The sequence below is a fragment of the Mauremys mutica genome, chromosome 5 (assembly GCF_020497125.1).
Source record: "Mauremys mutica isolate MM-2020 ecotype Southern chromosome 5, ASM2049712v1, whole genome shotgun sequence".
Taxonomy (NCBI): Eukaryota; Metazoa; Chordata; order Testudines; family Geoemydidae; genus Mauremys; species Mauremys mutica.
Genome location: NC_059076.1, coordinates 118,948,360 through 118,971,634, shown reverse-complemented (window position 1 = coordinate 118,971,634; position 23,275 = coordinate 118,948,360). Strand labels below are relative to the sequence as shown.

The 23,275-nt window shown below is 43.0% G+C and overlaps 1 protein-coding gene across 5 annotated transcripts in view; it reads left to right on the top strand.

The window, feature by feature from the left end:
- The window catches only part of PPP2R2C (protein phosphatase 2 regulatory subunit Bgamma), a 280,747-nt gene that overhangs the window by 226,479 nt on the left and 30,993 nt on the right, over positions 1–23,275 (top strand). For all 5 annotated transcript variants that reach the window (XM_045018596.1, XM_045018598.1, XM_045018600.1 and 2 more), the window contains one exon: positions 8,139–8,303. In XM_045018596.1, coding sequence (XP_044874531.1) covers positions 8,139–8,303 — 165 coding nt within the window. The remainder of the gene's footprint in view (positions 1–8,138; positions 8,304–23,275) is intronic.

Below are 23,275 nucleotides of genomic sequence, written 5' to 3'. Positions count from 1 at the left end.
GAGGGCAGGGGGTTGGGTGCAGGAGGGGTGCGGCAAGGGGCTCAAGGCAGGGGGTTGGGATGTGGGGTGCAGGAGGAGTTCAGGGTAGTGGTCCGGCCAAGCGCCGCTTACCGGGAGCGGCTCCAGGGTGGCAGCGGTGCGCAGCAGGGCTAAGGCGGGCTCCCTGCCTGTCCTGGCCCCAAAGTGGCCGGCACCAAATCTCTGCGGCCCCTGGTGGGGAGCAGAGGACTCCGCGCACTGCCCTCGCCTGCAGGTACTTCCCCCGAAGCTCCCATTGGCCACAGTTCCCCATTCCCGACCAATGGGAGCTGTGGGGGGGAGGTACCCACAGGTGAGGGCAGCGCGCAGGGCCCTCTGCCCCTGCTCCCCCAGGGGCCACAGGGATGTGGTGCCGGCCACTTCTGGGAGTGGCGCGGGGCCCGCGGCGCCACGAGGGGTGGCAATCCCGTGGGCTGAATCTAAAGCCCTGATGGGCCGGATCTGGCTCACGGGCCATAGTTTGCCCACCCCTGGTATAGCTTGATTTGTGCATTTTATTCAGTTACAAGTTTTCTGCTAAACCCGGTTCATTGTAGGAATCCCTGGTGGTATCTGCTGGAGAAATAGCTAGATTTTTTAATACATACTCTGCAGTTCAAAGGAGATAATCTATTCTGAGGAAACTGTGCAATGTTTCCATTATCATAAAAGGAAACATCCTGGAACTCTTTTAATTCAGCAGGAGCCCTGCTTATTTTCCACATTCTCATTATACATGTTTTGGCACAAGCATAAAGTGGACCCACTAATTTATATTCTAGCTGATCAAGTGAGGGAGTCTCATTAATGCAAATTTTGGATTGGGGGCAGGTCATCTTCATAACCTGCAATAAAAAGAAACTTTACTGAATACTTTCTCCCAGAAGGGGATGTTCCTGTTGGATGCAATGGCTGAAAGGCAGTGGAACAAATCTCCTGTCATGTTGTCCTCATTTTAATATCATCTGCACAACAGCTGTTGGCACTAATCCTGTTAGTCCCAGTCCTGTACTATGAATAATGCCGAGGCTCGCTTTAGAACCTATCCATTCCCACTGAAGCCAATGGCAAAACTTCCACTGACTTCACTCATATCAGCCTTTTAGTGACCCAACCCTATTTGCCCACTCAAAGCTACATGCCTTTTATCACACTGCCCCTTGTGCTCTTTCCTCCTCCTTTTTGATTTTTTTCGTTATGCTTCCTACTTGTCCTCCTTAAAACCCTCTTCTTACCCCTTTCCTCCCATCTCTGCTCCGCTCTGAATCTGTCTGCACCCTGCCCAGAGATCATCCTTCCATTGTTTATATTGTTCCCATCTGTGTTTGACTGAAGGTCCTATGGGTAGGGCCCATTTCTGACTGGGTAAAATGCTTTGCACAGGTCTAGCACTGTCTAAGCAATGAAATAAACAAACTGATTGTGGGACTCCTTCCCGAATTTGACTGAAGTCCTATGAAGCTGCAGAGTCAACCGCCTGGCTGAACTAGTTCTGGAGGAGAGGTGTGGGAGCTGCAGTGCTGTCAGACTCCCAGTAGGTGCAACTGTTAACCCAGGTCTGAAGGTTAAGTAACATCCAATTTGGGAGTCCAAGAGGTTATCTCCATTGGCCTTCAGAGACCCAATCTTTCTTTCCCCCGTCTTAAATGCTCCTTTTTTCTGCTACCTATGGTATTGCTGGTAGAGGGTACATAGGAGTTGAGTACATCCAGCTTTGTGCAGTCCTGCCAGTGGAGTAGCTATGTACCTACAAGGGGACTAAAAGTACTGAGCAAGTGACTTACTCCTGGAGACACTCCAGGCACCCCTGTAAGAGACTGAACACTAACGTCACAGGCCTCGGTGTGCTCTCTCTGCTCTTGTAATAATACTCCCACCACTACTAACTCCTTCCAGCTCTGCAGATCCAGCTGTGAGAACTCACCCTCCACCATAGTCTGCAGGCATGTTAAATCTTTCATGTCCATCTTTCCCTGGAGAACTGCTAGAAAATCCATCAGCTCCCTAGTAGCCTCATCCCATATCACTGAGCCAGGCACTGGAGAAGCAGCCCTGTATGGAGCAAGATAATGTTGAAATGAGTTAGGAGGGGCTGAGACACTTTATTTCCTTGGTGACTTTCAATTCTTTGTTTTATTATTATGTTCATGTGAATCAATGTTCTGCCTGTGCATGCCAGGCCAATGAGGAAAGAAGGGCCTGAAGGGGAGTGCAGCAGTAGCACATGGTGTCTGGAGCGTGCATAGCTTCCAAAGAGGGTGGCAATGAAGGATTGTGAGGATTTGCTGATTCAGTCCTCCCCCTCTCCCATCCTTGGCCTCTGTCATAAATTAAAATTCATCTTCCTTGTCAGGCCCCTGGGGAGACAGCAGCCGTGTAAACACCACTTGCCTTTTCCCCAGGGTGAATCTCCCCCACTTAAGCGCAGCAACCCCAGCTTGTTCAGGGAAGTGTGAATTGCAGCCCTTTGAACTACCATGGGTGAATCAGACTGTATGGCTTTTCCAGCTCTCTAAAGCGTGTGTGCCTAGATTATCCCCTGCATTGAGATCCACTTGGTGCAAGAGGAAAGTGGGGATATCAGAGCATCAGACCCAATATAAGCACTTCTCTCATTTATACCAGGTCGCTATCATACTTAAGGGTCCATATGCCAGCTGTGCACTGTTGTGGCTGAGTTGTGCTCTACACAAGACATCCCTCCTTGCCTCCAGCACATCCCGTACACTGGTATTGGGGGGTGGCAGTTAATGTAGGAGCTGCTTCCATCAGCTTTGTGCCATAAAAGAGTCCCCCCCAAGCAGAGGAATTTTTCATTTGGCTGGCTACTACCAGCTTCCATCTTCTTTTGAGCAGCTCAGGTTGCACAAAGGGTGCTGGATCTAGAACAGAGTATCTGGCTCAATTGTTCTGTATTTCTCTGCTATAGAATACCAGGTAAAACCCAGCATAAGGGGGAAATGGAAAAATAAAAATGCAAAGTGTCTCGTGGGAGATGCTTCTGTTCTTCTTGCCCGTCTCTTGTCATACTAGTTTAAATACAGTGCCCACACATCACCTGTCAAGCCATACTTGATAGTTGTCAGATGGATGGCAAAAATTAAAAGATGAGAAAAATGTTCCTTTTTGTGACATAATCTGTTTCTGATACATTGGGTTATGTAGCTGTCAAAGTACTGGGCTGTTCCTACACATATTACAAACTTACTATGGGGCAAATCTCTTCAGCAGTTCATATTTCTTTTGATTATTTTACTTTATACACTTGTTTTATTTTTGCTTCAATCTGATGGAATTATGGGTTTTGTTCATACATTGAATGTATGATCCATGAAAGGCAATGAAGTCTATGCTGTCTCAATGGAGATGTAGATCACATCTAGAAATGCCTTGTGTTCCAAGTGTCTTATGTATTCAGCTGGGGAAATGGAATATTTAATTTCATTATTCAGCATGGGGCTATTCATTTTGTACAATGAAGGGAAATTCATCAATACCATCTTCAGCTTCCAGAAAAATGATACTTGGTCTGACTGTTTTGCACACTCTATTTATATTTTATGTCTTTCTCATCACTCAGCAATTATTCATCTTCTCCACTAACAGGTGAAATTCTTGCATCGAGTTACTGTAATTCCTCTGATCTCCTGAAAGCAATTCAATCACTGAAAGCAATTGCTTTTACTAACAGATAGATTTACCAAATGCAAATAACCAAATAAAGGCTATTTCTTCCCGTTCGAATTTTAAAAACTTTTAGGGATACTTCATAATAGGTGGTAAATCAGTGTTACCACATCTTGGTATTCATTGTACTAACATTAATGATGATGGATTCCTGGAGATGGATGCAAATGTGATACTGTAAGTAATTTCTTAGGAATGCCATTGAAATGCAACATTAATTCATGTCCTCTTGTTATGAAATGTCACCAGCTACTCCCATTCTTCACTGCCATTTTTCTTTTTAAAACCAATTCAGTGTAATATATGATATGGTCAGTATGAAGCCAGGCAAACTTATGATAATTTTATCTACACTTGCATATCGTTACTTTTAAATTTTAATTTCATTTTAATGCTTCTGAAATCTACAGGCTCAGGAAAGATCAAAGAGTAGTTGTAATTTCTATGATGGACCTGACCCTGCTCCCACTGAAATCAATTAAAGTTTTTCTGTCTATTTCAACAAGCACAGGGACTGGCTTAGTAAGACAACATATGACTTTTCTGGCCATTAATAAAACAATATTTTCCTATTATCTCATTCTCCAGGAATGTTCAAATTATCTCTTATGCCAATTGATTCAAATTTTATGTTTTGGGAAGCATGACAGCTGGGAAGGAGGGTCTTATGTTTAAGGCACTGATCTGGGATTCAATTGATCTGTGTTCACTTCACTGCTCTATCATGGATTTTCGGGTGTCACCTTGGGCAAGCCACTTATTCTCTCTGCCCCAGTTCCTTATCTGAAAGATAGAATAGTAATACTTTCCTCTTCTGCAGAGGTATTGTGAAAATAAAGTCATTAGTGTTTGGAAGGTTTGCAGACACTACAACGATGAGGATCATATGAGAATATAGTCTTACTCAGATACTCTGCCGAACTATTACTCTTTCTTTTCACTGTATGCCTGTAATGGTGTTCACTCACCACAAGAGCACCTCCTCCTCCTGGGCAGGTATGGCATAGCAATTCTTCCTGCATGGCACATGCATGGCCAGTGGTCATTCCGTCGCTACAGTAATTCACACTGCTCCCTACTCACAACTCAGCCCTCTGGCTAGGTCACTATATACCCCCCCTTTCCCTTCTGGGGTATCAAAATCTTGCTGGACTAGCCGTTCAGATTGCACCTCAAACAGTCCAGCACCACTTCCCAGTGGCTGGTAGGGGAACCCAGGTCCTTCCTCTACACTGGATTCCAGTCCAGCGACCCCATAACCAGCAGCCAAGGTCTACACAGTTGCCCGCCTTGCTGCTGTTTCTGTGAGCTGCTTCTTACACTTCCTTTTCAGGCTTTCTTTCTCCACAACTCCTCTGGGGTTGACCCTTCTTCCAGAGGCAGGATCCCAGGACTTATTCTCCCTGCTGGGTTTCCTGCTTCCAGAGAGTGACTACAAACTCTCTCTCTGCAGCCTCCTGGTACTACAAACTTCTCCTCTTTATAATCCGTTGCCAGCTGGGCATCATCAGCAATTAGTATTTATCAATCCCTGGGCCTCCCATCAGGTGCATCTGTGAAGGTTAATTGGTCCCTTCTGGGCCACCTTCACCCCTTCAGGCTGGTGTAGGAATGAACGTTCCATCACAATGCCTCCTCAACTACTGCTTTCTTAAAATCCTCTTCTTCTAGGAAATATCCCTTCCTCCTTTTCCTCACCAGAAATCTCTCTTCTCACTTTCCCTTTCCTGAGCTGTTGTTCCATACCTTCTCTTTTTTATTTTTCTTGTCTTTCCCAGAGCATAAGATCACCAAAGCATGTGATCTATATGAATGGCTGTGACTGAGGAGTACCATATAAGTTATGCATCATATCCATTTTTAATAATAGTGATTGGATTGGCTGATGTGTACATGGGATACTTAATTGGTGCGCTATATAGTTCAGATATGACCAGATGAGAGCTCAGAGCTACAGTCCTTTTTTCACAGACATTTAGATTGATTTCAGTAATAAGTATTATCTTCATGGGGAATTTTCCACAATGGACTGCACTGCTGGAACTTAAATTCGTAGTGAAGCTAATAGTATAGTCTATGTTTATGATTTTTTCTTACCAAAATGGGACATTTGGGCAAATTTTCAGAGGTCCTTTACTCAGCACCTGAAATTGTCTACATATTTTCACATCTATAATTTGGCACACACGGAACTCTGATTTATGCTTTATAATGCATTTGCCTGTGCAGATAGATTAGTTAGGCATCTACATAATTTGTATTCACAACTGCAGGACGCAAACCTGCTCCTATTATAGTCAATGACAAAATTCCCATTGACTTCAGTGGGAGCAAGATTGGACTCTTTTTGAAAAATTCTATTTGGAAAAGGTGAGACATGAAAAATTGGAGGAACTAGTTTTTTTATACCATTTTTTGAAATTTAGCCCTGTGTGCGATTTTCAAAAGCAGCACACAATTGTGCACTCTTGTGCATGCACAAACCTTGATTTTTGCATTGAGACTGGTACATGTTCACACTCATCAGTTTGCATAAGTGCATCTGAGTTTGTGTACAATTTGCATGTGAAAAAATGCACATACCTATTTAAAAATCCTCTCTATGTTGCATGATGCTGTAAGGCAGTGATTCCCATAACTTTAGGGCAACCATACAAATTGTCCAGACTACAGGCTTGATTCTGATCTTACATACCAGTGTAAATCAAGATGAACTCATCAAACACAGTGGAGTTACACTGCTGTAACTGCTGTAAATGAGACCAGAATCTAGCTGAAAGTCTTTTAGCTATACTAGTTAGTGACCTTCTTGATATCCTTTACCAGTAGAAAGACTTTCTTGACACTTGCACTGATGGAGATAAGGGGGGCGGGGGAAACTATTAGGTCTTCCAGTCTATCTAGCTTCTGTGATCTATTAATATATGTCAATGTCAGTTATAACCAATTATTCCCCCTCCTTACATAGCATTTGCATCTTTTAGGTCTGAAATATCCTGGTGGCTCACATTCATCTACCATTTTGTGATAGCCCATGACACTTCTGAATGTCAGTTTATGGTTCTAATTCCATTTGCTGTTTCAGCAAAGAGCCTGTATCATCCCACAACTTTCCATCTGCTTGGCCTGAGATTCTAAGAACATGCACTGTAAACAATATAAAACCAACTTCTTTTATTACCACCATCCAACCTCTAGGTCAGGGGTTCTCGCAAGAAAAGCCTCTGGTGGCCGCATTTGAGAAACGTTGCTCTAGGTTATCTAACCACCCAGTGTTGTATATAGCATAGAATTAGGTTGAGAGGAAAGGAGTGTATTGTAAGGAGGAATTCCAAGCGCAGGGAGGGGCATGAGTAAAGGTATGAAGCTGGGAATGGGAGAAGGAGACCCAAGGGAGGAGCTAGGAGAGAGGATTAGAGGAGACGAGGGAATGAGAGGGAAAGAAAGAGGAAATAAGAGCAGTGGAGCAGGCTGGGGCAAACTGTGAAGCACTGAAGCGGAGGACAAGGGCCTTGACATTGGCCACACCTACACTACCCACCAGATTGGCGGGTAGTAATTGATCTATTGGGGATCGATTTATCGTGTCTCGTCTAGACGCGATAAATCGATCCCCAAATCGACACCTGTACTCCACCTCAGCAGGAGGAGTAAGCGTAGTCAATGGGGGAGCCGCAGCAGTCGACTTGCCGCCATGAGGACGGCCAGGTAAGTCGAACTAAGATACTTCAGCTACGCGAATAGAGTAGCTGAAGTTGCGTATCTTAGATCGATTCCCCCCCAGTGCAGACCAGCCCATTGATACAGCAAAGGACAAGAAGCCAGTGAAGGAGGGGATGATGAGGTCAAAAGAGTGGGAGAGGAAAGTTATCTTAGCAGCAATATTTTAAGTAGACTGGATGGAAGGAAAGTGAGATGTACAGTGGCTGCTATCTATACATCAGTGTTATCTGAGCTACAGCAGTAATTGCCATTGCAGTTATGGGGAAATACTGATGATTGTGATTTGTCAAGCAGTGCAGGGTACTTAGCTACTGATTCTCCTTTAGTTTAAATGAAAGATAGATGATCAGATCCCCTGAACAGATCTGAAAACCTCAACTGCCATATCTCCATCACCAACACTTTACTGCAAATGTAGGCATATTAATGACACCCACAGTAAGGTATGTTAGATAATGATCCTAGATTAATTTTGTTATGAAAATGTAATGGTCTCTGTGGTGCAACCATCAAATAAGAAAAGCTACTGCCAAACAGAATAATGCTGAATGTCTCTTCTCAAACAAATGAGAATGCTTTATTCAAAACTAATTTATTTGTCTGTAAACATGTGGAAAATGTCTATACAAACATGCAGCCTTCAAAGAGGTGGCAAGATTCATAACTTACTTGTAACCAATTTAATTTTCCTTAATAAAACCTCCATTCAGACATTGTAGATATAAAGCCAGCCAACATGGAAGACCTGACGGAAGTGATTACTGCATCCGAGTTTCATCCCCACCATTGCAATCTCTTTGTCTACAGCAGCAGCAAAGGATCCTTGAGACTCTGTGACATGAGGGCATCAGCCCTTTGTGACAAACATTCCAAACGTAAGTTCCTAAGCTATGTTTTGCTGCAAACGCTTGTAAATGTTCATCATTTGTAGATAGTGCATCTCTGTGTATGTACTGGAGTGCAACATGTTACAAAATGTGCTAGCTTGTCAGTTGCAGACATGCTAAAGAAAACAAAACAGTGACAAAACCTGAGCAAACCATTGAATCTATACAAGAGTTATTTAGGTACTTGATTGGAAGCACTTCTCTAACTCCTTCTCTTTGCAGTTCATACTACAAACACAGCTGAGTGAAAAGCCCACAACCCTCTATCAATAGACAGTTGGTTCTGAACAATTTAGATAGACACTTTGTGAAGAGTCTATGAAAGTACTGTTTAGTATGGATGTGCATCTGCTATTGTAAAGTGCAAATTTGAGTTTTGGGGCAAGCATATTTTGTCCATCCAAACTATACAAAAAAAAATCAAGGGAAGAAGTTTCAGGGTTTATGAATGTTAAGGTATCACTTGAAGTTTTGGCCCCAAATTTTTCAGATAAATGTAATTTCTAAGCATTGTTTTTGCTCAACTAAACAAATGAAGTAACTAATAATATATAAGGCATGTAATATAGGAAAGGAGGTTACTTCAAAATTGAACAATAAAAGGAATAAAACATTGTGTTACTATAAAAAGTATTCTGTAGTTGGCCTAATGTGGATGTATATAGCTTGTGAAATTCATATCAAGAGGTTGTAGCTATCTCATCTGATGACCAAATGAGGAATGTGGAATCTGCAAATGGAAAAAGGGAGTTATCTTAAATTCATGATAACACCAGTATATAAATTACCATGAGGCTGTCTTCTTTCATGAAGAGTCTATGAAATGAGGTATGGAATACATTACAGTACGAAATAATCTGGCTACCAGCTCCTTAGAATCCAAATAGGAGAGCATAGACATATGGAGTCCTTTGAAACCCAGCTGGAGAGTGGATTAAGTGTGATAGGTGTAAAGATATCGAGGTGATATGATGGAGAGGGCATTTGCCATTGAGAAGCTTTTTAAATGGACCGAGGTTAATACATAATGAAAGAGAAAACTAAACCAATAAATGGCACTCACGTTACCTCGTTCTGATATGTTTTCCTGCATGGGCTGAGGGTAAAATATTGAACCTAAAAATAATTGGTTAAATTATAGCTCTGACTGCCAGTGGGAAAACCTGCGGAGAAGCTTAGCAGCTCTAGTGCCCAAGTGGTGGTAAAGGGAGGCATAATGGGACATTCAGGGAGCAGGACTTACTATACTTGTACAAAAAGTGTACTATGTGCTTTCTCCCACTGCTGCCCACCTGATACTAGTCGATACACTGGGAGGATGGGGCCTGGCTACATCTCTAAACTGCCCTACGCAGTTCTGTCAGTTCTAGTGCTTTTGCAGGCCTTTTGTTCACAGAGGAGGGTACGCAGACAAACCATGATGACCCCCCAGCAGAGGTGAACTGGGGAAAAGGAGTTCCCTGCATCACTTTCCCCATTGAACCTGTCTGGGGTCAGCATTGATATTGGCCATACATGCACATAAAGAAGCAGGCGAACAGTGGACGGTGAGTTCCATACATAGGGAGTTAAGAATGAAACAGATGCAAAAAAAATTTTAATGGTACAAGACTTGCCACACCTCAAATATTTATCTAATTAGGACTCTGAATTTTGTGGGAGCTACTAAAAAGTAGAAGTTAAAGAAGATCTTTAATTATTTGTTTATAATTAAGTCAGCGTGAACGAGTGTGTAACAGCGTGGCACCCACCTCTTGTGAGCACTTCCTTCTGGTCAGGTGTGTCTGCACTTCTCTGAGTTTATGGTGACCCCTTCTAGCAGTTTCTAGTGATTTAGCCCTCTGGCCAAGTCACTCACAGTCTGTACAGAACTCAAGTCAAACAGATCCCTTCTTGGGTATTAGTCCAACGTCTTTAAGCACTCCTGGTCCTGGTAGGGGACTATGCCCCCAGGGCTTCCTCCCTGGAGATTCTTTGCTCACTCTGGTCTGGCCCCAGCTCTCCAGCTGGGCCTTTTAACAGTTCAGATCACCTTCAGGGGATTTGTCGCTGTCTAATTGTAAGCCACTTCCCCATTGGCCTATGGGGACACAGGCCGGCACACTTCTCTAGGTTCTAGCACAGGGACCACCATGTCTCTAACAAAACTGCTTTCAGTTTCCTGGGCCACTTCCCTGCAGCCCCAGTCTTCACCGGTGCTTCAAGGCTCTTCTATGTTCAGCCAGGAGCTCTTTCTCTCTCTCCCAGTCCCTGCCAGCACTGAGCTGTCCATGGCGCTACAGTTCCCTTTAGCCAGCCAGGAGCACCAAATGAACTCCTCTGACTCAAGCAAGGAACTGATGCTGGTCTGCACTGTAACTCCTTTTATACTAGCCTGCAACCCTCTAATTGGCTAGCCTCCTGATTGGCTGCACGATTTCTCCAGGCTGCTTGGAGGACTTAGCTCCACTGCTCCTTTCCTGGGAAGGATGTGCAGGACCTTGAGACCCTTCTGAGCCTAGACCATCCAGTCATAGGATGCATAAAAATGAAATCCAGTCTGCATTTCATACAGTGCATGAACTGAAATAATTACTACTGTAACAAAGGGAACATGTGCTATGTGGGATCATACCAGCCTGTGAAGTTTTTTTCCTTCCTGCTTTTCACAAAATACTTGAATACATATAGAACTATTATATTTATCTAGACCCAAGTTCCCATTTGATTCTCTTCCTGTTTCAGTAGCAATTGCCATGTGATTGAAACTATAAATGAAATCATTTTCGTCCTTTTGTCCAATTATAAAAAATTCCACTCACATCAGTGTTCAGATAGGCCCAGTACTGATGTGGGGCCTGATCACTGCCCCATGGAAGTCAATTTCAGAATCCCCATTGGCTTGACTAGGAAAAAAACTGAGCCATTATTGTGTTATTCCATTCCTTCATATTAGTGGAAATGCCTAGTATCTTCATGGTTTTCTGGCTATTAAGATACATGGAGCACAAAATTCAATGTAAATGAGAGCTGCAGCAGAAATATGTATTGTGACTGGGCCCGGGGAAAAGTGGCCCAAAACATCATGTGGAGGAGGAGCAGAATGGGGAGCTCCTCCTCCTAATAATCTAACAACTGCTGAGTTGCTCTGTGCTTGTTACTGCAGGTTGGCACCGGTACATTTTCTTGAGCTCACAACCTGTTTTCTCACAGTCTGCTGAGATCTGAGCTAGTGTCATGTGGCCAGTTCCTATGAGAAGCTGAGAACCTGATGAACACCTGTTAACTGTCATGGAGCCAAATCCTGGGATTGAGCCTTTCTGAGACACTCTACGCTTCACAGAATCAGGCCTTCAGTGTCTACTTGACATTGTTGAAGTCAATGGGAGGTTTACGGAGTAACTGGAAATCTTTCTCATGTAAAGGGAACACAAAAAGCATATGTACTACTCAGCTGCCACTGAAGACTTTTGAGGCAGACAGGTCTTATTAATAGGAAATAAGCATTTGAGGGTGTAAATGCACTGTAAGTGGTGCATAGGTCTCTGCACAGGGGTGAATTTCTTCAGGAGTAGACACTGAGTAAAACCGTCTTGATTGAGCCCATCAGATGCAAGGAAAAAAGCGTGTTCTTAGCATTGGTTAGGATTGTTTATTGCTTATTCCTAGAAAATAACCTTCCACAATAATTTTTGGCAGTATTTTGCCTTTGTTAGCTGTATACCTTTGTGCTTTGAGGGGAAATCAGATGTCATGAGGAAAGAAGAGAGCGTGACAGAATTTGGATCTTAGTTGTGAGTTTTTCTGTCCTGCTTACACTGTTTTCTTTCATAATACTTTCATTTCTTCCTATTAATAGGGCCTGTCTGCCCCTGTAACACAGTGCCAAATGCCAATCATAACCTATTAAAACAATAATACAGGAACTCTGAATGAAAAGAAGGCATTTTATGCCAGAAGGGAAAGCAAGGTCATTGATTAAACCCTATTTTCCAGATCCGTGAGTTAGAAAATAGCCCTTTAATGTAGCATTGCTGCACTAAACTGGAGTCAAGCTCATTAAGAAACTAAGTGTGGAGCATGTACAACAGAAAAATTGATAAGGTTAATGATAGAACTTTCAAAGCATTACAAGGAAGAGTACTGAGGACTGCTGATTGGATTGGTTTGATTATAGCTCACCCTGACATGCAACACTAGTTCCGTAAACTCTACAGCAGTCTAAAGCATTCATCTTAAAATAAATCAGCCAGGCTTTCAGATGTTAGCAGGACAATCTCTTTGATATCTGCACCATGAATTTTATACCACTATACACCTGTTTTACAAATGATTTCTGTGTATTCCCAATATCCTCCCCAGGCCAACTCAGCTTGCCCTTATGCAACCTTTCCCCATAAGTTACTCCACCCCCATATTTAGAACAGACTCTTTGACCTGGGGCATGATGCATCCTCACTCTCCTACTTCAAATCTCCCCTCAAAATTCACTTCTTCTAGTCAATTTTCAGTCACTGACCTCCTCCAGAGCCTCTTTTCCAGACACCGTCCCCAGATTAAAATATATTACAGTATTAGAAATAAACAAAATCCAATGAGTAACTTTTATAAGATCATATCAGTAATAAGCCTATCTCATGAACTGTTACTGTTTTACACTCCTTTCCCTTATGCTTCTCCCCCCCATACACACCTTTTAATTTTAATCCTTTCCTGTGTTGTTTAATGTAGATTTTAAGCTTTCTGAGGCAGGAACCTTCATTTGTAGATATCTATGCACCATGCACATATATAGTACTGTGTAAATATATACTTAGTATGGGTTATACTAAGTACATTAATGCAGTATGGTAAAAAATCTTGAAGGCTGCTACATTGCTAGACAAAGAGTTCAAAGTCCTCTGTATATTCATAGAATAGAAACCAGCATGGGCAGTAGCAGCACTGCAAAATTTCCCCCAACAATGTGTCACAACCCTGACCTGAAGGGTGCAAATCTTGGGACAAGAGGGTTTCATGCTCATTCATATAGTGTTGCCCCTGCCAGGGCTACTAATAGGCTGCCAATTAGCACAGTTAGTTGTGATATGGACACCTGTGTCCTAGGCACTGGTCCGAGACCACCAGATCTATTTACATAGCTCACTGAAGGAGCATCAAATACTAACATTTGATAAACAAGTTTGAAATGTTCATTAAAGTCTGTCTGTATTGGAGCCATGTCAATGTTCACCTACTTTTGCTAATGGACCACATGCATCTGGCTCTGATCATCCTTCTCTTTGTACATGACCTACTTCTGTAGGCCTACATTTTCAATCTAGAGCTTTAATTTAGAAGCAAGTGCAATATCAAGACTCAAGCTATTTTAATTAAGAGTCTGAGTTCAATACATATTTCTAAATTTACAGCTGTTTTACTTCAGTTTGGGCAGGACCACTGCTCTTTTAGCAGGTGTTTGAAGGTTAGAATGAAGAATTGGGCAGACAGCTAGAGGCAAAAGATAGGGAAAGAATATGCCACTGTGAATAAATAATGAGAGTCACTGGAGACTTGACAAAGTTTATGCACTTTTGAAAATTCAGCCTTGTATGTAATCTGTTTAAACTACATATTTTGTTTAAAGCTGAATTTTCTTTTACCCCTGGATATTCCTATAGACTATAAAATATATACTTCTTTCATGGTGTGTTTTAAATCAGCTAACTCAGCTGATTTAAGATTCTTCTAGAGATCCATTGCCAACACGCAAAGTGTGTTATATGAGGGAGGAACAGTGTTGAAGTGATTGAAGCAAGGAACATGGAATCCGTTTAGTTATAAGCAATACCAGTGTGTCCTATGGAGCTTTCAGAAGTTACAAACTCCCCTAGCACATAACTCTCATGGCTTATAAATTTCCATCAGAATTCAGGCTTTCAACTCTAAAAGATTTCACATGGTTGAGAACCAAGGGCCTCAAGCAGGAACCACTTAAAAACACCCTTTTGGTCTCCGTGCATGGCCTGGTGTATCAAGAACAGAGGAAGATCTTAAAATGAGAAGGCAACCCTGAAATCACCCACCACAGGGAGGCCTGGGAAATGTTCCACTTGGAAATGTTTGCAATTTTTGATGAAAAATGATGAAAACATTGCTTATTTTAATCATATTTTAAAACTAAGTACATATGTAGCATTTTATGTAAGTTTATAGATGACAGGACAGTCCTGACCCAAAGGCAAAACATCTAACAGTTATGCCCCCTTCCTTAAAGGAAGTGTGAGTATAGAATTGAGGCGGCGCTAGCACCCTCTACCGCCTCTATTCAACTATATGGATAGTAACTCATTCTAAATCCCTAAAATGGTCTTCCAAAGCCAGTGCAGAAATGAGTTTCCTATGAGATCATAGTTCAGAGATTGTCATTTATCATCTTTCCCTTGACTGTTCCCCTCACTTTTTGTGCCCCAGTCATCAAAGAAATGCCATCATGACAGTGGTAATTACCATTGACCTTCCTGTGAAGGAAGGCAAGAGAAAATTCTGCCACTCTGTATCACCATTTCTGGTGTTGCTGCAGGTGTTTGAATGTTATCAGTATACAAGTAGTCCAGATTTTCACAATTGTGTCACAACTGAGCAATTTTAGAAAAGATCAACACTAATTGTTATTTTGTTCAGTCTTTATGTCTATGAATCTGAGAACCTGAGGCTTTGGCTACACTTGCACTTCAAAGCGCTGCTGCGGCAGTGCTTTGAAGCGCAGGGCCGGCTTTAGGAAGTGCGGGGCCCAATTCAAACATTTTTGGCGGGGCCCCGGCAGGGATGACTTAAAAAAAAAAAAGCCTCTCATTTCTTAGCAACCGGTTCCCTGTAAAAAGTTCTGATTTAAGGGATGTGCCACAGTATGGCTTTTTTGTACCAATAGGGTTACCATACATCCGTATTTTCCTGGGAGGAATTTTTAAATTTTAAAAATTCCTCCCGGACGGCGATTTAAGAACCAAAAAGCCTGACATCTCCGGGAAAATACGGACGTGTTAACCCTACCTAAAGTTCTTTTTTAAAAAGACGGGCCTGAACTAGAAATGAGCTCCGTTTCACATGTGTGGGTCCCCGCCACTCCCTGGGGTGACCAGATGTCCCGATTTTATAGGGACAGTCCCAATTTTGGTGTTTTTTCTTATATAAGATCCTATTACCCCTCACCCCTGTCACGATTTTTCACACTTGCTGTCTGGTCACCCTCGGGTGTGCACATGTGGGGGTCCCAGCTGCTCCCTGCCCCCCTCATTGAAGCAGGTGTGCAGGGTTACTGCCCTGGTAACTGCAGGGCACCAGTGGACATGGGGCTGACTGGAGGCAGGGCAGGGGCTGACTGGAGGTAGAGTCTGGCTGCAGGCAGGGCAAGGGGTGCAGGGCTGGCTGGAGCCAGGGGTGCGTGGGGTGGGCTGGTTGGCTTCAGGCAGGGCTACAGGGGGGTGCGGTATGGATTGGAAGGGCTGGAGACAGAGGAGTGCCGGACTGGCTGGCTTCAGGCGGGGGGTATGGCAGGGGTTGGCTGCAGGCAGGGCAGGGGGTGCAGGGCAGGGCGTGTAGGGCTGATGCGAGCAGGGGTGTGTGTGGTGCTGGCTGGCTTCGGGCAGGGCTGCAGGGGTGTGTGGCAGGGGTAGGCTGGAGACAGGGCAGGGGGTGCGGCACGGCTGGCTGCGGGCAGGGGCTGGTGCGGGCAGGGCAGGAGGTGCAGTGCTGGCTGCAGACGGGCTGGCTGCAGGCAGGGGGTACAGGGCTGGCTGAAGACAGGGGCTGGCTGCGGGCAGGGGGTGCAGGGCTGGCTGCAGACAGGGCCTGGTGCGGGAAAGGCAGGGGTTGCAGGGCTGGCTGCAGACAGGCTGGCAGCGGGCAGGGCAGGGGGTGTGGGGCTGGCTGCAGGCAGGGCCGGCTCCAGGCACCAGCTTATCAAGCAGGTGCTTGGGGCGGCGGGGCGGCACTTTCAGGTATTCAGCGGCAATTTGGTGGAGAGTCCCTCACTCCCGCTCAGAGCGAAGGACCTCCCGCTGAATTGCCGCAGATCGCAATCGCGGCTTTTTAAAAAAATTTTTTTTTGGCTGCTTGGGGCGGCAAAACCCCTGGAGCCGGCCCTGGCTGCAGGCAGAGGCTGGTGCGGGCAGGGAAGGGGGTGAGGGGCTAGTGCAGGTAGGGGGTACAGCAGGGGCTGGCCACGGGCAGGGGATGCGGGTACAGGGGGTACAGCCCACCCTGTATGGGAAGTGCCCCCTCCTCCTCCCTCCCCCACCGCGGTAGCAGCAGCAGCCTGGGGCTCGGGGGCTATTTAAAGGGCCCAGGGCTCCCCTGCTTCCACCACCCCGGCCCTGTAAATAGCCGCGGGAGCCCTGGGGAAGCGGGGGCGCTCCTGCAGCTATTTAAAGGACCGGGGCGGCAGGGGCAGCTGGAGCCCTCCTGCTACTCCAGAGCTCCCGCGGCTATTTAAAGGGCCCAGGAAGCAGCGGGGCTCCAGCAGCTATTTAAAGGGCTGGGGCGGTAGAAGCAACAGGAGCCCTGGACTTTTTAAATAGCCCCCAGAGCCCCACAGCCCTACCCCAGGGCTCCAGCAGTGGGGCTCCGGTGGCAATTTAAAGGGCCTGGGGCTCCAGCCCGTGCTGGGAGCCCCAGCCCCTTTAAATTGCCCCCTGGGGAAGCCGGGCCAGCCCGTTACAGCGCACCGGCTCTTGCCCGTACGCCGTACTGGGGCTTGGGTGCGGGGCCCTCTTAGGGGCAGGGCCCGATTCAGGGGAATTGGTTGAATTGGCCTAAAGCCGGCCCTGTTGAAGCGCTAAGTGTAGTCAAAGCGCCAGCGCTGGGAGAGAGCTCTCCCAGCGCTGTCCGTACTCCACCTCCCTGTGGGGAATAACGGACAGCGCTGGGAGCCGCGTTCCCAGCGCTGGGGCTTTGACCACACTGGCGCTTTGCAGCGCCGCAATTTGCAGCGCTGGAGAGGGTGTGTTTTCACACCCTGCTGCAGCGCTGCAAATTTGTAAGTGTAGCCAAGCCCTGAGAGACCTTAACAGCCTGTGGTTTAGATTCCTCAGGTTTATCCAATATCTCTTCAAACCTCTCCGAAAGAGAAATCCTGATTTCTTTGCAGTGCAGGACTCCTAATGGGCCTATAATGTTCAAATTGTAGTTTCCCAGATTTTTACCCAGCTAACTCTTAAATTATAGAGTGGTCTCAGTTTTGACCTCTGATGATTTACACTTTCCAAAGCAGTGAATTGCTCAATCATCTGTAGACTTGCGGCTCTCTTAATGCTGCTATTTTGGAATCTGTTCCTTTAACCTGGGCCCTCAAACCATCCATTTTACTTCTCTAAATGCCCTGCCTATTCATCCTAGGCATGAAACAACTTCACCATTTTAGGTACTAATGATGTTACTGTCTCCAATAATTTTCCATTAGAGGTTTCTCTTTTGTGTTATGACAGGTTTCATCTCATCTCAATTGATTAGACTCTGCCTGTTGGTATGCATACTTCCACCTTTTCATGTTCTCTGTATGTATAAATATCCCCTGTCTGTGTGTTCCATTCTATGCATCCGAAGAAGTGAGCTGCAGCTCACGAAAGCTCATGCTAAAATAAATTTGTTAGTCTTTAAGGTGCCACAAGTACTCCTGTTCTCTTTTGTGTTGTAACTATTGTAAGAGCCATCATTTACAAGGAGACTTGTGCAGGACAGCCTGGGAAGGGTGGTAACAAGCAAGAGATGTCAGTCCAATTATGCTGTTTTCTCTGAGGCCACGGCATTCACTTAACTAATGTTAAATTATAATGAAACACTAATGTTCCCATTTTTTGGTGTTGCTGCAGGTATTTGCATGTTATCAGTATACAAGTGGTCCAGATTTTCAGAACTTGAATATGAAGAATGAGCAGGCATATTGCTTGCCTAATTTATATACACAATTACATGAATTTTGCATGCAGGTCATCACTTGGACATCTGACAGACCATTTGCACACATTCACCAGCAACTGCTCATGCAGTTCTGAAAATCTAGACCATAATCAACAGTTCAAAGTTCAGTAAGACTGATGCACTTTCAGTAAGTTTCATGCACTTTCCTCCTTACAATGGTCAGCACTTCTCCTGAACTTCAGCCAGTTACTCCCAGTCTGGCAATTAGAGGAATCACATACCATCTCTTTTGTTGACAGAATCTAGAGATACTAAACTCAAGAAAGCTAAAGCAGCCACCAAACCATAGAACCAGAAAATAAAAGGAACACATTGATTTTTAAAATCAAAATAACATCCTTTGAAAGGACACTGGGATTACATAGTAGCGACAGTTTTTTGACCTCTAACTGAATATGGATTATCCTTCATTTGAAACAAAGAACAACCAGACACGCACACCTACAAACCCTGACAGAATGTCCCTGCTGCATTTGCTAATTAATATTGACCATTCCAAATGAATGATGCTTGTTGTAGGACTGGAAAAGAGAGAACTTGTGTTCCTTTTTTGTGTGGGCTTTACATTTAAGAAATTATCTTCTGATTACTGCTTCTGTCCTCGTGCAAGTCTGTCATCTGAGACTGGTTCGGCGGGAGGGAATATTCACATTATATGTGTTCAGAGGCAGCTGTAAAAGTAAGTCTACTCCAAGTGAGAACTGTGAGGTCATGTGACATTGGACAAAAAACAGTTCAACTTAATCTGAGCTCTCATAACACTTCACTCACATGTGTTAATAAAGGTTTGTTTTCCATATTGAAGGGCTGGACTTGGGCTTTAAGAGTGCGTTGCTAATGCAAGTATCCATTGTTCCATCATGTCTCCCATTTTATGTAACTTAGATATAAAAATGTGCCCACATTTTGGTAATTTTACTGCTCATAAATTTCCTAATTACAGTTGTCACTAAAGATCTATCACTCCAATTTCACACATAGTGGACCCAATCCTGTAAAGGGTCCTTCTTTGTGCAGAAATCTCCCTGGATTCTGTAGGAGATACCCTGTGGAGCATCTGTAGGATTGGGCCTCATGAATGTAAGATTGTCTTTGGTGTAGAGCACTTCTGTGATAATAATTTAAAATAGATAATGAAAATTAGGAACTGCTACTGCAGAAAGACCATTATTGGTCTTTGATTATGCAAATATATTAAAATTAAATAAAAGTAAAAAGAAAATTGTCTGATTTATGTACTTGCAGCTATCAAATAGTAAGAAAAAAATATAGTACTGAAGCAGGCATAAATGATTTATGATTAAAAAGACATTTCATTAACCTCCCAAAATACATACACCCAGTCAGAGCAAATAATTACTGTAAAATTTCTTTAATTATTCAATTAAAACTGCTATCTTGTTTTTTATTGCAATTTAATATATTTAAATAAACCTCTTCCATTTTCTTTCCAAATTTCCATTTTTCATGCAAGATGCCATTTCAATGGGGGAAAAAAATTATTTCTCCCAGTCTTAGGCCCCAGTCTCTATGATTTATACATGTGCTTAACTGTACGTACCAGGTAGTCTCATGTCCCATTAACTTCAGTGGGACCTACTCAAAGTTAAACATGTTTATAAATCTTTGCAGGATTGCGGTTTAATGATGCTCTGCCTGTAAGATTACCCCATCCCTTCCCCCGTTTCCTTGCATGTGATTCTTTAGTACCACTCTTTATTAACAAACTCCCTAGTGAAGCAACATTTAATATAAGCAGCTCTACAGTGAAGCTCTCTCGCATTGATCTTTACATATTGATCTACTTCAGCCCTCTTGCACTGTCCCTTGCATTTCGTGACAAGTTGCAGCAACTCACTGTAGAATACCAGATAGTAAAACAGATTCCTAGATATTGATTTGATGGTTTACACTTAAAATTCATACTGTCTAGCTGTATTGATGAGAAGTCTTCCTTTTAATCCTGGGTCATTGGCCAGAGGTGTGCTTGTTGGCGGTTGGTATTTTCAGTCTAAAGGGTGGGGTGGGATTATTTTTTGAGAAATTTTACCTTTTATCATATAAGGACAGATGATGACATGAAAGTGAAATGGACATGCAGCCCTCAAAACTAATTTTTGATGTTTTTGCATTTCACTAAAGTATTTGATTTAAAACAGGATAGGCAATCTGAGAAGATTAGGGTTAATATAGCATAAAACACATTGGTTAAATAGTCGTCAATTAATTACCCATGCTATATTTTATTAATTAAACCCATGCTAATATATTAATTACCCATGCTATATTTCATATATTTCATATGAAATCATTGAATTTCATGTTTCTTGCATATTTCCTAGTCAAGCTTTGTTTCAATACAAAATTATTGAACTGTCAGTGACAGCTCAACCAAAAATTATTCCAAAGTTAGAAATTTGAACCATGACTTACTTAATACAATAGAGAGAGACAAGGTAAGAGAGATAGTATCTTTTATTGGGCCAACTTCTGTTGGTGGAAGGGACAAGCTTTCGAGCTACACAGAGCTCTTTTTTCTTCTTCAGATCTGGGGAAGGAAGCGTCTGCTTCCAACTCCAGACCTGAAGAAGAAAGAAAGCTTGTACCTTCCACCAAAAGAAGTTGGCCCAATAAATGATATTACTTCACCCACCTTGTCTGTCTCATATCCTGGGATCAACTCAGCTACAACAACACTGCTAACAGTTAATACAGTTTCATTTCAGTTCTAAATTACCACACCTAGAGAAGGATAATTAATAACTAAGCTTTCGTGTCTCTCTCTCTCGCACACATGCACACCCAAATACCACTTGTTAATCCCAAGTATGCACTTAATGATTCAAAAATACTTCTAGTTTCTTCTAAAATTCACAAGAAGGTACAATTACAGGTGATCTGTAACTGTAATCTTGGTCTACAATAACCCCTTACAATACTTTAACCAAATGTTAAAACAATGGTAAAATCCTCACCCAGATTGTCAACGAGATTCTCTAAATTGGCATAGTTCCATTGCAATGAAAGGAGCTGTACTGATTCACTTAATTTGAGGATCTGGCCCTTTTCTTTAAAACCATACATTAATTTGTTCAAACTTCTCGATCTTTGTCTGAAAAGTTGTCCATTTCATTTGACACAACTGAAGATGCACTGTCCCTAAGCTCTATTTTCACTGCCCCTAAGCACAGTTAAAGTATGTACCATGCTGAACTAATGTAATGAATGTTCTAGGCTCAAGATTCTTCATTAACCACATATTAAATCAAAATATTATTTGTAGACCTATAAAATGAATCTTATTAGTGAAAGAGAAGTAAATACACATTATGGGTCAGATCCTCAGCTGTTATAAATCAGCATACGGAATACACTGATTTATATTAGCTGATGATCTGGCCTGTATACATTGAAATCATTTACAGGCTTTTAAACTCAAGGTCATACTTTCTGAGGAGCATTTAACTTAGGTCTGGTCTACACTGTGGGGGAGGATCGAGCTAAGTTACACAACTTCAGCTACGTGAATAATGTAGCTGAAGTCGACATACTTAGATTGACTTACCGTGGTGTCTTCACTGCGTTGAGTCGGCTGCGGCCACTCCCCCGTCAACTCTGCCTGCACCTCTCACCGAGCTGGAGTACAGGAGTCGATGGGAGAGCGTTCAGGGGTCAATTTATCGCATCTAGTCTAGACGCGATAAATTGACCCCCGCTGGATCGATCACTGCTGCCGATCTGGCAGGTAGTGAAGACATACCCTTAGAAAAGCCAATTAATCAGCTGAAAATAAAACTACATGTACAAAAGTCTTTATTACCTATCAAGCAGAATGAATGTACATAAATTCTCCAGCTCCATTTGAAAACTTGCAATGGCTGGGGTCTCGAAATGCCATTAATGTCAAGATACCATTATTTCAAGTAGTATTGTATGTCTTCCTCTGAGATCACTGAGGCCTTCCCTCAAGGATTTAAAAGAAGGAATGAGTTAACTTAGGTTATAAGATGCTCTTTGGGGCTGGGACTATCTGTCTTGTGTTTGTATAGTAGCTAGCATAATTGGGTCCTGGTCCATGACTGGCTCTCCTAGATGCTTCTGCAATATAAATAATTAAATATAATAATATGGTGCTTCTGTGGCACATCTTGAGTTACGCCCAGAAGGAAGTGCCATAAGTGGCCAGCTAAGGATCCAGTTCTTAATTTTTTATCCTGGTTTTTGGGCTAGTGAAAAGCCAGATGTTTTCAGCTAGGGAAGCAAATAGCTTAAGTCATCCTAGCTGAATCCTAGAAGAACCACCATGCTTATGACATGACTTAAGTCCAGTCATAGGAGATTGCATTTGCATGTTCTGTGGAACTTCCTTCTATGTCATTTATGAGTTCAGATTTTGCACAGTAGAATCTCATGCCATCTTTATGGAGTCTCCATCATCTTGCAGGACTACTTTTGTTTTTTATGTTTTTCTGATAACTACATGTAATCAAATGTATGTAGGCATGATTCAGCTTTACCCTGAATCCATTCTGCTTTGAAATAGCAGAGATTTGTTTTTGTCTATAATCCTGCTCTTGGTCTGCAGTAACACAAGTTCCAAGGCTCACCTCTCTTGTTTAGAATTATGTGACATTATGTGACATTTGCTTGTTTTAGTTTACTGGTATTTCAACTGTAGAAAAGCCTGTTACCACAGAGTTCCTGGGTCTTGATAACAGCTCTTTTCAGAGATTGTGCTGTCTAGGTCTCTCCTTTTTAGTTCTATGAAAGACTAATTTAACTGTGTTCAGTTGACATTTTTTATCCTACCAATATACTATTTCTTTCATATGAATTTATAACTGTGTAGCATAGCTTCAGATTGTAGATGGTTATTCTAACACCATCGCCCATTATATCTTAGGGGGTTGTTATTGCTTTAATTTTAAAACAGATCACTTGTTTTTTTGAGTAGCATTATTAATATTTCTATTTTGAAACTGTCTGTCCTATAGCAATGCCTTGATGAGCCTGTGTTTTATGTC